The sequence below is a fragment of the Heterodontus francisci genome, chromosome 22 (assembly GCF_036365525.1).
Source record: "Heterodontus francisci isolate sHetFra1 chromosome 22, sHetFra1.hap1, whole genome shotgun sequence".
NCBI classification, from domain to species: domain Eukaryota; kingdom Metazoa; phylum Chordata; class Chondrichthyes; order Heterodontiformes; family Heterodontidae; genus Heterodontus; species Heterodontus francisci.
Window position 1 is genome coordinate 57707242 of NC_090392.1, and position 14946 is coordinate 57722187.

Here is a 14946-nt window from a genome sequence, read left to right on the forward strand (position 1 = left end):
CCCTTGATGCAGAGCCCTATACACACATAGTGAAAGCAGATACCTTCTTTGACTGTCTCGTGAAATGCACATGGGATGATAACAAACTGACCCTTAGGAACAAGCATGGTTTATAAGGCCTGTGTTCTCAACACCTTGCTGTATGGCTGTGACACATAGGTGACTTACAGCTACCAGGAAAAGATGCTCAATAATTTCCATCTTCAACTGTCTGTGGTACATCATGTGTCTATCCTAGCAGGTCAAAATCACAAAGGCGGCAGTCCTCTCAACATCAAAGCTCCCAAGTGTGTTGGCAATAATGAAACAGAGGCAGCTTCGGTGGATTGGACACGTCCGCAGGATGGAAGACAGTCACATATCCAAAGATGTTCTGTATGGTGAGGTAGCCAGGGCCAGACGAACTGCGAGGCAGCCTAAGTTCTGCTTCAAAGATACTTGCAAGCATGACATGAAGGCGCGAAAGTTGACTATCGCACCTGGGAGTCACTAGCTGGTGAAAGAGGGAAATGCCGACATATCCTGTGGACTGGTGTGCACTACCATAATAACTGCTACAGCAGCTTGCCAATATGTACCAACATCAAAAACAACAACTCACAGCATTACTCGGCAGCTTCACGTGCAGCATTTGTGGCAGAACCTATATCTAAAGGATTGGCCTTCACAGCCATCAGCAAGGTCTACCAAGAGACGACACCCCACCGAAATGGATTGCTTGCTGCTTGTCTATCATCTTTTGTAGATGGAAGGATGCCAACCATTAAACCTATAGAAGAATGTCTGGAATGATGTAAACTGATACAAAGCGTTGAGAAGACTTGGAATGTCATTTACGATATTCTCCTGGCAGTATTTGGACAGTAGAAGTTACAATGGCTAATGTATCCTGCCTTATGGTAATTAAGAGACATATATTCAGGCTTTAGTCTGTAATTCGGCAGATTAGGTGAAACTGGAAGTGTTTATTCAACTGCAGGACCGGTGCTTGAATCAGACCCAGATGAAAGGGAAATATTTTATCCCCATCAGATCATTGTAAGATTCTTCATTTAAGAAAGAATGGATGGTCTTTTTAAAAATCTTTTTGTAATTAGTTTGTCATGAAAGTACATTAACTTTTTATGAGTTACTAGAAATATGTGTATGTGTGTGCGTTCATACATATATTTTACAAGGTTGTTATATGTGTAGTTGTACATTTATATATATTCTATGAAGCCACCTATATATTTTGAGAAGGTGTTGTATATTTAAATATTACTGTTACGTCCAGGTGAGAAAGGGGACTAGGGTTTCCTCTCAGCCTTCACCTGGTCTTACCATAACGGGGTTTAATTTTTGACACACCATTTTTTTTTTTAGCCTCCGCTGAGTGAATCCTTGTTCACTAACTTCCAAGTTTAAGGCAAATAAACTAGCCAAATAGGTTTTCTTAGATTTAAGGAAAAAAAAGTTGAACTTTATTACTGCTGCCAGGGGAGGTGGTGGAAGCAGATACGCTAACGACGTTTAAGAGTCATCTTGACAAATATATGAATAGGAAGGGAAAGGAGGGATATGGGCCCCGGAAGTGCAGAAGGTGTTAGTTTAGGCAGGCATCAAGATCGGCTCAGGCTTGGAAGGCCGAATGGCCTGTTCCTGTGCTGTACTGTTCTTTGTTTTTTTTTGTTCTTTATTAAACTTAAATTCTAATTCGGTTGATGCCAACGGATTCATGACGTGCCCACGCTAGCATGCATCTACGATACACACATGCAGATAGAGACAGAAAAGAGAAGAAGAAATAAAGTGGAAAAGTTTGATGCAATATCTGAAGATGGTTTTGGTTACTGTTCTTTGAACTCGCTGTAAAGTCCTTGATTTTAGGTAGGTCTTGCTTTTCGTTGGGACCCAGTATTCTTCTTAAACCTTGTTTGACTTTTCTTTCTTGAAGTTCATGTGTCTTCAGTGGGTCCAGAGGCATGTGAGAAAGAGGTGGGAGCAGACAGGAGGGGTCTTCTCACTCCAGGAGCAAACAGTCTTTCTCAGTTCCAACTCTTTGTACAATTCAGAAAAACTCAGGTTGCCAAGCAGGTTAGTCATGTGACTAGCTGGTCTGACCACATCTGTTTGTGGATTCTCTTGTATTAGTCGAACCTGGAATGTCTCTTACACACAATACCTGGTGCTCAAAGTCCCTTGTGGGTTAAATTGGAGCAGGGAATAGCCCCTTTGTCCCTCCAAGCACTGTCTGTTAGTATGCAAATGTTGGTTCCAGCCACATCTGATCTGTTTAACAAGTCATTTCCTCGCTCGAGCAGCAGTTTAAAATCAATGTTCATATGACAAAATTAATATGCCTCATTCTTGGCAGGTGGGGGCCTGCATGACAGTCACACACATTTTATGAAGTCACTACATGCCCTAACTGTATGATGTCTCGCAAGTAATTTAACATGACACCAGGCTGTCTGCGCCGGCAGCAATGCAGGTTGGGGAGGGGCTGAGCCAACTTGCTTGGGTTTTAGGACTGATTAAAGTCAAGATCATTGAGGAGGTGTTCTGAATACTGGTGATCATGTTGGTTGGGATTCATGCCCTTTCTGGCCAGTGGGATGAGGGGTTTGCTTTGTTGAGGAGATAGTTTGTGTTGAGTGGATCTCCAAAAGCAAATCCCAAAATGTCTAATATTTCCTCAATTCCAGGTAGAAGCTGAATCTCACTCTTAATGATTGGAAGATATCTCAAATATATGTTTTCCAAATGTTTGTTGTGGGTGGGCTGCTCTTCACGTGAAGAAAGGGAGCATTTTCTTGTAGCTGGCAATGAGAACCATTCCAGGGTGGCTGTCTTTTCTGTCTAGCAGGCATGCCCAGGAATCACTAAGCTGGGTCCTCTGGTATCTTGAGACTGATTGAGTTCTCAGTGACCTTCCAGACTAATTGGACAATTTACTAGTGAACATGAGCCCACTTCACATAATGAGACACAATTTGGCACACCTGGGCCGCTTTCGAAAGTCGAAATTATGGTCAGTATGTTAAATGGGGAGGTTGCAGTAATTCTTGAGGGTGTTCATCTGAGGTTGTGACTAAGGCACAGGGGAGTATGAATTTCTCTGGTCACTAAGTGCCGTGGCATCGCAAATGTGTTTAAGTCTTTTTTCTGTTCTGTACTTGCATTAAATGCTTTTTAAAAGAACTTCTTCACAGTATCTCTCGAAATTATCAGGCAGAGGACTTCTTTACATATGTATTTGACATTGCTCTGCAGATGAACCATAGGACTTCCTATCTCTTTGTTAGCCTACTGTAGAGGAAGTTTTACTCTGCTGCTTGTCTGCTATCCCTGACATGGAACTACAGGATGTACTTTTTTAACTAGCTATAAAAAAATGGAAAGTGTTCCATTTTGTAACACTAATGTCCTTCCCTTCAAGCAGTACACGTTCCACTCCCTAAAATCTGAGTGATTTTGAAGAGCAGGGAATGTGATACTTATAGACACGGAAGGCCATTCAGCCCATCTCAGTACACCTATATGGATAACTCTGCACTCCCCTATTTGCTGCATCTAAATGATTCCAGGCTTTTTGTCTCCATCATTCTGCCCATTTTGAGTGTTGATCAATCTTTCACTGTATGAAAAAGAACATTCTGATATTAGTCCTAATATTACCTTTCACTAGTTTAAACCTGTGCCACATTGTTCTAATCCTACTTGTGAATTTAAAGTATTATTTCAGCTTAATCTTTAAAACATTTACTGTTATAAGATTATCTCTGGAATGCTTCTTTTTCAGGCTTAAAAGTCCAAGGCCGAAATTTTACATTCCCCCCACACCCCCTCCCAGGAGTGGGCTGCAGGCTGGGTGTTGTAAAATTGAGTGGGAAGCTCTTTTACAAGCGGCGGGGGAGGTGACAAACGGCCCACCCTCCCTAAGCCAATTAAGGCCCTTAATTGGCTAATTGCTACTTAAGGACCTCCACCTGCCACCACTGGGATATGACCTGCAGCGGATGGCTACTTCACCAGCTGAGAAGGCCACCCAATTAAACCTGGCGGCCTCCCTGCGGGCTGGGGAACTCTCATGATTGGGAACCTTGTGCCCCACAACATAAGCCACCCCCTCGCTGGAGCACCTCACACCCCCCTCAACACAGTACTCACTCAATGTGGGGGTCTGATCAGAGCATTGTACAGTTGATCATGACTTGTATTCTACCAGTTTGACTATGTCCCTTAGTAAACAAGTCTGGAAAGAGATGTAATGGTTTTTGTTGAGGCTCATCCCGAGCAGCTCCGTAACGCAGGATTCAGTTCTGTATCGCCTTTTCCCAGGGATGCATGCCAAAATAAACCTCAACTGCTGCTGGAGGACCATCAAGTTAGTGAAAAACGCACTTTGGTTTGCCTGAAACTTAATGCTTTTCCAGTGCAAAGAGCTATTGACGAGTGTTGGAGACTGGCACATTCCAAGGTCCAGGACTATGTGCTCAGGGATGCATTAATGCTTGAGGCAGCCACTGCAAAGGCACAATGGGGAAAGGCCGCTGTGAGGCCCTCCTGCCATAGTACACTGAGGGCTGGAACCTGTGGAAAACACCTTGGGCTGTATGCACCAGAGAATTTTTGACTTGTAATGTAAATGTACATTGTAAATATAACCAGTAATTGCAAGTGTAGTGAGGCACGACATGTATTGCATTTGTCATGCAGGCCCCCACTTGCCAAGAATAAGGCATATTAATTTTGCCATACGGACATTAAATTTCAAATTGTTGCTGAGAAGAAGAGAAGGCCTGTTACAAGGACTGCCAGACCTCGGCTGGAAAAAAGACATTTGTATATTAACAGATAATGTTTGGAAGGACAAAGCAGCCATTCCCTGACATTCAGCCCACAATGGAGTTTTGATCACCAGACGTTGAAAGTGGGGGAGCTCACATTCCAGGTTGACTGCTAAGATGGCTGAATACACAAACGGACATGGCCAAACCAGCTGGCCATATGACTTTCACTTTATGTAATGTCAAATTGGAATTGTTGTGTAATGCATTTTTATAAATTTTATGAATAAAGTACATTTTTGGGAAAAAATGAACTGTGTCCTTGTTCGCTGTTCTAGGTTAGCTCGATATTTTGAACATTAAGTCTCCTAAGACCATTAGATCACTTTCAACTTCATCCTTAGCTTTTTTTCATTCCTATGTGCAATACTTTACACTTATCTGCATTAAATTTCATCTACCATTGTTTGGCTCACTGGCATCTGCTGTTTAGCTTGTTCTGCAGTTTAATTTGACTCCTTTGCCTCTCCTAGTTTGTATTTGCAAATTTAATCAATTTGCATTGAGTTCCAGTATCCAAAATTAGAAAATTGATGTAAATTAGTAGTGATCCTAACATTGCTCCCTGGGACACACCACTCAGCACACTGACATTATCCCTCTAATTTGTACCTGTTATTTTCTACCCTTCCACTAGTTACTTATCCATGCTCCAGTTCCTTCTGCTTTGAGCTTCATTCGTAATCTTTAAAGTACCTTTTGGAAGTCAATGTAGATAACACTGTAAGGTTCACTACAGTCCAATTGTCACGCCTCGAAGAATTTGAGGAGATTGGTTAAGCAGGATGTTCCCCTGATGAATGCATCTTGATTGCTATTGACCAGGTTGTTGTTGTACAGATAATTAAGTTTATTCTGTTGAATAATTCCATTATTTTACATATCGCTGAAGTTAGAATATGGATCTGTCGTCATCTGTATTGTCACTGTTTTTGAGTCTGGGTACCACATTTGCCTGTTTTAAATCTTGATCGTTGACCATAATGCTTCATAATGATCATCCGAGTATCGAAATTTCTAGAAATAATACATACTGATCTGATAGTGAGGTTAAGAGACTTTTTATTGCTCAGAAGTTGGATTTATTTGTTTTAAGTCCTTTCAGCTTGTTGAAAACTTTAATCTTATTTATATTAAAGTCTTGAATTCTTACTCAATGCTGAGGGAGGGTCGATTGTTCATTTTAGGTGTCAGCCTTGGCTCATTGGTCGCATTCTGGCATCCTCCTGCAAAATGTGTTACCTGGGAGCAGGTGTGAGCAGAGATAACATCATAAATTTGTAGGATATGACGTAGAATGTCATACTGCACCAAATCAAGTTCCCTATTCACAGTTTTCACTGGTCTCTCTTTTCCATTGTATAAGCTTTTGTATATGTATGAGACAGAGCTCTGATTCCCCTTTAACAATATGAGCTCTTTTATGAAGCCAGTGCACATTATTGCATGAAGACTTGACTACTTTGTAAGTTTTTTTTTTCTCATGATGGGATTATTTATCAATGTCACTTTGCAATGAGCACAAATGTATCTTTGCAAACTGTCTGGAAAGTTCTTGAGAATATTTGTGACTGCTTAACAAGCTGATGCAAATGAAGGTCCAAAGCTTGATGGTCAATATGGCACAAACATTGACTAACTTTAAAAAAAAAATAACTGGATGTCCTATGATCCTTCCAAATGTGACTTGGAGGAGATTGAGTTTTATAGGTGGGAAGAATATTGTGTCAATTTTTTTTGGTGGAATATGACAGAGCAGAAAATCAAAATTGCTGAGATAGTATAATTGGTGAATGGCCAAACTAGAAAATAACCTATGAGAAAATGTTACATTTTTGTTGTATGAGGTTCCTTTCTCCACCATTTCAAAAGCAGTGTTAACCCATTTTAAGTGCTTTAATGCCTTTGTTAAAGATAAAACTGACAGAGAATTTAGTACAAATATGTTAGCACATTTAGTATTAACATTGCACAATGTGATTTCAACCCACTGACACTAAATCACAACAGAGACCACAAACTCAAAGTACACAACAGACAGGATGACTTTTAATTCAAACAGCTTTGGAACTATCTGCGTTTTGGTTATACATAGTGGAAGTTAAGTTGTTTCTCTTTTTAATTAAACTACAATTATTTGATTATTTGATCAGTCTTTGACAGAATGGAGAGGCTAAATTTCATGCTTTGAAACAATAGCTGGCAGGATTTTGAAATAAAAATATTTTCTTCCTTCAAATCTATGATATTTCAGTAGGTGTTAATTATTACCCCCACAGTTGTTAAGTAAGGAATTCCGAGATATATTTCCAAAATTTCATTCTTGGTATATGGGTGTCGCTAGGTTTTAGTGCCCATTCCTAGTTGCCCTGACAACTGAATGGCCTGCCAGACCGCAGCAGGGATGGTGAAGCAACACTGAGACAGTGTGTATTTAGAGAGGAAGATAAGCTTACTCACGTTTTTAAAAGGATTGAGAAACTAGTTTCAGCATGTGTACTGATGAATCACAAGAAATGCTGGAAATACTCAGCAGGTCTGGCAGCATCTGTGGAGAGAGAAGCAGAGTTAACATTTCAGGTCAGTGACCCTTCATTAGAACTGGCAAATGTTAGAAATGTAAAATTTAAAGGGTTTCGTCATGGCAGGAGAGCTTGAAGGCATGGTTTGCACCTCCTGCTGCATGTGGGAATCCACATCGAAGGGCCTCTTCTGCACTGGATTATTCTGTGATTCTGTAATAGGTTTTAAGCAAATAAAGTGGGGGTGAGGCAAGAGATTAAAAAAAAGGCAAGGTGTTGATAGGACAAAGGGTCACAGAAGGTGACCAGAAGTATTTCCAGCATTTCTTGCTTTTATTTCAGATTTCCAGCATCTGCAGTATTTTGCTTTTATTATCCTGATGAATCATGTTAGTTTTAGGAGATACTTGGATTGATTTGATATTGGGCAGCATTATTCAAAGATAATGATTCATTTTGAATTTCAATCACAAAACAAATTGTTATGTGCAAATTCTTTAACAATGCATATTAATCTCTTAATTTCCTAATGTACGCTGCACTGTGAAAATGCATCAATGTATTATTCATACCTATAAATTCAGAGTCAAGTCACACACTCTTAGTTGATAAATGTTTTGAAAGCTCCTTGACAACTGGGACACAGGACTTCTTACAAAAATATGCTGCGGTGAATTCTCTCAACTAGCGGGAGGAGCTTTAATGGGACAAATAGTCTTTATCCCTGCTTTTCTTAGGCTTTAAGAATTTAAATACAAGAAATATTAATGTGACCAGAAAGAAATAAAATTTAAAATGAGGTGAAAAAAGTGGTCAAATGGGGTACGGAAGAGCTGCAACATTTAAATGAACAGCTATCGTAACAAAGCAAAAGATGCCCTCCCAGAATTGGAGTTGCAGGAATAAACAACAACAACAACTTGATATATATTTATTTATTTATATTATATTGTATATTTATATAACACTTTTAAAGTAATAAAACATCCCAAGGCACTTCACAGGAGCATTATGAAACAAAATATGACACCGAGCCACATAAGGCGATGTTCGGCCAGATTGATCAAAGAGGTAGGTTTTATGGAGTGTCCTAAAGGAGAAAAGTGTGGTAGCGAGGTGTAGGGAAAATATTCCAGATTTAAGGGCCTAGGCAACAGAAGGCATGGCTACCAATGGTGGGAGTGTTTAAAATCAATTCTTTCACTTGCAACCTGACTAACTTCTCTCTGTCTCCATGTTTTTCTCTCTTTCTCCCTCTTTCTCTCTATCTCGGTCTCTGTCTCTCTCCCTCTCATGTCTGTACACATGCAAATAATATATCTCCCATAGAATTGCATACTGGAAGTCAAGACCAAGAGTAGCCTTCAGTTGAAGTCGGGTTAGAGGGCAAGCTATAAATGGACCCAAATGCACAATTAAATGGGATTCGGTTCCAATTCTGAAGCATACTTTCTGTCGTCACTTTTACATTGGGGCGATTTTAACCCGACCCAGGAAGCTTGCACAGACATTAACTTTTAAATATATTCGGGGTACATGATTAATTCTATTATTAAGCTTCTATATTTAAAATATGTTAATTGAAATGAAATTCAACTTCAATGCTCTGTGGCTTTTTTCTGGTATTAACAAATATGCTCACTCTTCAGAAATATTTCTCAAGTTTTTGCACTGTAATGAACAAGAAGACTCTACATGCATTTACCAATAAACTTCTCTTTTTTCCCATTTATTAAAGGTTTCACTGTCGACATCAGAAAAAGTTTGGACAGCCTCAAAAATGGGACTGGATTTCCGTATCATTTTTATTTCTTGTTTGTGCCTGATTGGTCAGACAGCAGGTAAATGCCTAACAAATAATCTGCCCAAGGATGATTAAGAGGATATTTTCCGTATTTATGTGCTGGCAAAATTGTTGTGTTTTTGCTGACTTGTGAAGCTAACCTTTCCAATCTTGTACATGATGGATCCCATCAGATGTATCCTCTCATCTCAGTTCTAACAAGAGTTCAAGTTCCAGCATGACAACTGTGGAATTTAAATTAAATTAATTAAATATAGTCTGAAATTAAAAGCTAGTATCAGTAATGGTGTCCATAAAACTATTGGATTGGCATTCAAACCCATCAGTTTCACTAATGTCCTTTAGGAAAGGAAATCTGCCATCCTTACCTGGTCTGGCTTTTATGTGACTCCATGCCCAAAGCAATGTGGTTAACACTTAATTGCTCTCTGAAATGGCCTGGAAAGCCACTCACTTATATTCAGGAAGGTGGCTCACCACTATCTTCTCAAAGGCAATTAGGGATGGGCAGTAAATACTGGCCTTATCAGCAATGTCCACATTCCATGAAAGTATAAAAAATACATACTTTTTTGGTACCTTTAAAAAGCTTTTAAGTATTAAAAATATCTAATTTACTAAGAAACTGACTATTGTACACCAATGAAACTAGTAAATGGTTTTGTATCATTTTTAAATAATTTCCGGTTATTTTAAATCTGGTTACTTGCAGATTGTGGACTAGACACTGACTAAAATGTTTATTTTTGTGATAACCCCACTTCCAGCTACATTTAATGAAACTGCACCAGGTTAGCATTCTAAAATATGTTTCGGAATATTTTTTAATGCGAGAGCAAAAATCAATTACATTCTAAAATGATTGTACTGGCTAATGGAAGAGTTTACATGCGGCAATATGCAAATAAATTTGTGCTGAATGTAACTTGTGCTTGAAATTCCTCAATTTTTTTTTGCACTGGTTTAAGCTATTTTGGTTAAATTGTTCTGGAAAACCAACCTAACCTAACTGAAACTTTACCTCTCTGTGTTCTTGTTTCTGTTCAGCTCAAGTTCTTTCCTGCAGAAAGAAGGTTTTACTTTTATGAAAAAGCTTGATCATTCAATTTCAGGCTCTCTGATGTCTCAGCAAGTTTATTCAGTTGTCATCTTAGTTACATAGAATGGAAAAAGATCCGGGTTCAGTTCTGGGTCTGCGCTCATTCAGCTGGCCTCAGCCAAGTGGCCTGGGTTCCTGCACCTGCTCACTATCCAGCAACCCTTGCTGTAAGTGAGTGAATGCGATCCTTCCATGAGAATAGGATCCAACTTGGTTTTGATGCCTCCTGCAGTCTTACGATAAGGTTGTACACTATAAGTTTAGGCTTGACTTAGGGGCTGAATCTTCACTTTGTGTCTGGGAAACAGGAGCCGGGACTGATTCTGGGTCCCCTTGGGGAAAATGTAACCACTGCCTGGGAGCTTTACAGGGGCGCCCCCCCCCCCCGTCCAATTAAGGGTAGTAGGCGGATTCTTGAAGCTGGAGGGCCAATCAGAGATTGAGAGGAGTAGCCAGCTGTAATAAAGGGTAAGTAACTGAGAGGAGGCTTCAACATGAAAGCGCCTTCTCACCAACTATTTTAAAAAGTTAAATAAAAAAACAGAAAAAGCAGGCCACAATTGTAAGGAGAGAGCAGTGTAGGCACTGTGGTGATGGTGGGTGGGACATCCCTCTACAAAGTGGCCTTTGGCTGCAACCACACCCAGACAAGCAGAGAGGGCCTGTAGGCCTTTCTGGAGCACTGGCCCACCAGCCTGCTGCTGGCTGCCTTCCTCCAGGCAGTTGGGAAATTGGAAGCTAACTGAAAAATCCCAGTCAGCCTCTTGTCTGTGTCCTTAACGAGGCTCTTTAATAAACCTAATTGCTGGGCCCCGATTCCCCTAAAAATGGCTGACGCCAGGAGAGGTATCAGAAAACCAGCCTGCTGGCAAGTGCCAGTATTTTTGGATCTTGCCTGCCTTCATTCCCAACCTCAGCAGGACCAGAAAATACTGCCCTTGGGCAAGTATGGGAGGGCAATTTGTGCCCGTGGAATCAGACCTCAATGAGGACTCAACACCTTTAAGAGGGGAGGGAAGGGATGTAAATTGGTAGAAAAAGGGAAAAATAAATGAAATAAACTTTCAATAACTGGCCAGGATGCCATCACTTCTAGAATCACTAAGATTTCTAATTCATCCATTAAAAAGAATTACTGGCAAACTGATACTTTAATTAATCCAGAAATATCTTGAGCCAGATAGAGAAAAAATGCAAAATAGCAGTCCTCTACAATAAGTTTGCTAAACTACTATCTATGTCCCAGATGCACTCTTTTCATCAGGTTCATGCATGAGGGGCCTGCTGGTATCTACAAATGAGTTTACAGCAAACTTTCTTGTTTTGATGTGCAAAAAATGTATCAGAGGTTGACCTGACCATGCACTATGAGGGTGATTGCTCAACTGGGTGAAAAGATGGCCTTTAAGTACCAGTTCTCTGACAATCAGTAGGCAATTCTTCAGATGTGATTCCCATGCCCTTGCATAGATAGTGAGACATGAAATATACAGAAAACCACACTGAGTACATATTTTCAAGTTTTAATAGAGGAGAACGAAAGTTCGGACTAATCTTAATAGATGCATAGAAATGAAGTAAAAGTAAATATACAAGAGAATGGGGAAAAGGGAAGAAGGGATGAACAGATGCAAATACCAGAAATTTCACTGAGGGTTCTCCGTTAGCCACAATAACCTTAGTGGAAACTCTCCTGGGGATTTCTGCCAATCTTCCTTTGGCTGCTAATCAAGCTCTGACGAAATTATCGGCTAAAGTGTTTAATTTTTGAAGTTTGATTTAAAATTGTATTTTTAGTCTTTACTTTAGTGGTATGTGGTAAGATGACAGTGCAACAGTGTAACATTACGATATAAGCCGAGAACTAAAGGAAAAATGAATGGTCAAAGGAAGCTGAAATTACCCTGGCACTGAAGGCAGTCCATGGTTCAGATTAAATCTGCAGCATATAAGAACCATTTGTTTTTGGATGCTGAAATACATTTTTCACCAGTTTTATAGAGATGAGAGCTCTGGATTGTTTTCCTTTTTTACTGTGTTCGGAGGATATTTGTTTTGATTATGGTAGATATCATCAGCATCTGGTTTCTGGAGCTGAAATGCAGCTACTAGATTAATATACAAACTTCAGCCCACTTCTCAATTGTATGTTATCATCCATCAAACTGCCATAGGATTTAAAGAATAGGTTGCTTGATGCTTAACCTGTAGATTAGGAGATTAAAGAATCTCAGAATCCTTTCAACATGAAACTCAGTAGGCATTTTTTCATCCTGTTTATGTATGACTAATAAATCAATGAATAACAGTAACATTATTCACAGATTTATTAACATTTGCTTTTTTCTTGACATTCAAAGGAATTCGTGGAGGAAATGATAAAGGCTCAGAAGAGGTAAAACAATACACTATTAATTTATACACTGAATAGGGAGTTCGAAGGGGAACTGGACAGAGGAAAATACTTTTGTTCACATGCAACCCAAATTGCCAACTTGTACCAAAGTCAGGTTGGGTCTCTCAATAAAAATGATTCACTTGATTCTTATCAATACTGAACATTACAGTTACATTTGATTAGAGTCCAGAACTAAGAAGGATTCCTGTAGCAACGCAGTTCATTGCTAGCTGGCCAGAGATGAGCTTATTAAATATCGCATGTGAGCAGGTCTTTTCCAATGGGAGGTCTACTGTTCCCAGAAGGAGACAAGTCCATGACATTCCCCACTCTCCTGCTCCAATTATCTCCCTTTTCTCTGCTGCTCCTGAGGATGCATGTTTCTGCAATCTCTCAGGACCTCACTGGTCATTCTTCATATGTAAAATTGAATGACATTCATAGACTATTCATTCTTGAAGCTGAGCTCAATTCCATCCTCACCAGACATTCACATATATACAATATACAGTTCAGGTAACTAGGTATCGACACAGGAGTAGGAACCCCAACTTTTATTTCTTTGCCATAACCCAGGGGCACAGTAAACAGCTGAAGCATCCCTACCGCTGCCTTGGCTAAGATTAGTATAGATTAGCAACCAATCCTGGGACTATCTCATCTTTATGGCTTATCTTGGTGGTCCCTTCATCCATTACTCCATCTGGGGACCTCAAATCAATCAATTATTTTAAATAATATTTGGCATTTATATAGGAATTTCAACATCGAAAAATATCCCACAGCACTTTGCAGAGGCGGAATTTAGAAAATGGACACTGAACCAAAGATGGAGATATTAGATGAGGTGACCAAAGGTTAAATCAAAGAAGTGAAGTTTAAGAACTATCTAAAAGGGAGAGATGGCGAAGCTGCAGATGGAGAGATGGGGTTTAGGGAATTCCGGAGGGGTGGGTGAAAACAATAAGGTAAAGGGCAGGGGATGCAGAAAAGGTCAGAGTAATTTTAGAAGGGACTTATAGTGTAGGAGCTCACAGACATTCGGTGGGGGGGGGGGGGGGGGGGGTGGTGGGGGGGAGATTATGAAGGGATTTAAACAAACAGATGAGAATTTTAAGTTTGTGACTTTGGGGGACTGTGAATCAATGTAGGACAGCAGAAGCAGGGGTTATAACTGAGTGGCCTAGATATGGGAAGCACAATTCGGTTGAGCTGATGTTACTGGTGAGTGAAGCATGCAAGTTGGGCCAGAGGACCATTGAAATAGTCAGCTCTGGTGGTAACAAAGACATAAATGAGGGTTTCAGCAGCAATGGACTCAGGTAGAGTTGAAGGGTAATATTACCGATGTGGAAGCAGACCGTCTTTGTGATGTAGAGGATATGGAGGTAAGAGCTCAGTTCAGAGATGGACAGAATGCTAAGGCAGTGAATCATTTGGTTCAGTTTGAGATAATTGCTGAGGTAGGGAGGGGTGGGTAGAATTATGGAATCCGTAGCAAGGGGTTTTGGAGGACCACGAGTCAATGTCAGGCAATGAGGTCAGGGGTATTGGGACAGTGTTGTGCTGGGGCAAAAGATGATACATTTGGCCTTCCCAATATTCAGCTGCCTTTCTGGGGGATATTTCATACTGAAAATATTTCCCTTAATTATTATTCCCTTTAATGGTTTAATTGGCCATTAACCTGTGAAATAAAAGGCACTACTTAGAGTTAACACAGCAAATGAAGGTTGCTGCTAATACTTTAAGGGTTAATTATTAATGGCATCTGGAACTGCATTATTTTATTAATGATCTTGCACTTTGCTTGTCTGATTGTGTTGATCATAATGTAATGATTACAATGTTGTAACAGTGAATGCTTGCTTGGTAATTATAGCGTTTATAAAGCCAGGAAAACTGCCAGCATTTTAATAAGATAATAACAATTCAAATCATCAATAGATTTGTGAATGAGTTGTAGCTTTTAGTATGAACAATATATAGATCTATAAGTAACTGATTGCAAGCACAGTTTCTTTAAAGAAATTCAGAAATAACCATTGAAAGCTGTGGTCTTCAGGCTAGATTTTTATCAGGTTATACAGTGTTGTACTTCAGTGACTTGTTTCTTCAAAAAAAAATGAATGCTCATCATGCTTTACTTAGAAGGATGCAATTAAATGTTCAGAAGCTAGTTCCCCTGGTGACTGAGTTGGTAAGTGCACTACCTTTATTGAGTAAAGGCCAAGGGAATGAAGTCCCTTTCCACTAACTGCAGATAAATCATAAATGTCTTCATTGTAAAT

General features: G+C 39.8%; 1 protein-coding gene across 2 annotated transcripts in view; it reads left to right on the forward strand.

The window, feature by feature from the left end:
* Positions 1-14946, forward strand: part of LOC137381377 (otoancorin-like) — a 152733-nt gene that overhangs the window by 47504 nt on the left and 90283 nt on the right. For both annotated transcript variants that reach the window (XM_068053869.1, XM_068053868.1), the window contains 2 exons: positions 9093-9195; positions 12618-12652. In XM_068053869.1, coding sequence (XP_067909970.1) covers positions 9135-9195; positions 12618-12652 — 96 coding nt within the window. In that variant the 5' untranslated portion in view covers positions 9093-9134. The remainder of the gene's footprint in view (positions 1-9092; positions 9196-12617; positions 12653-14946) is intronic.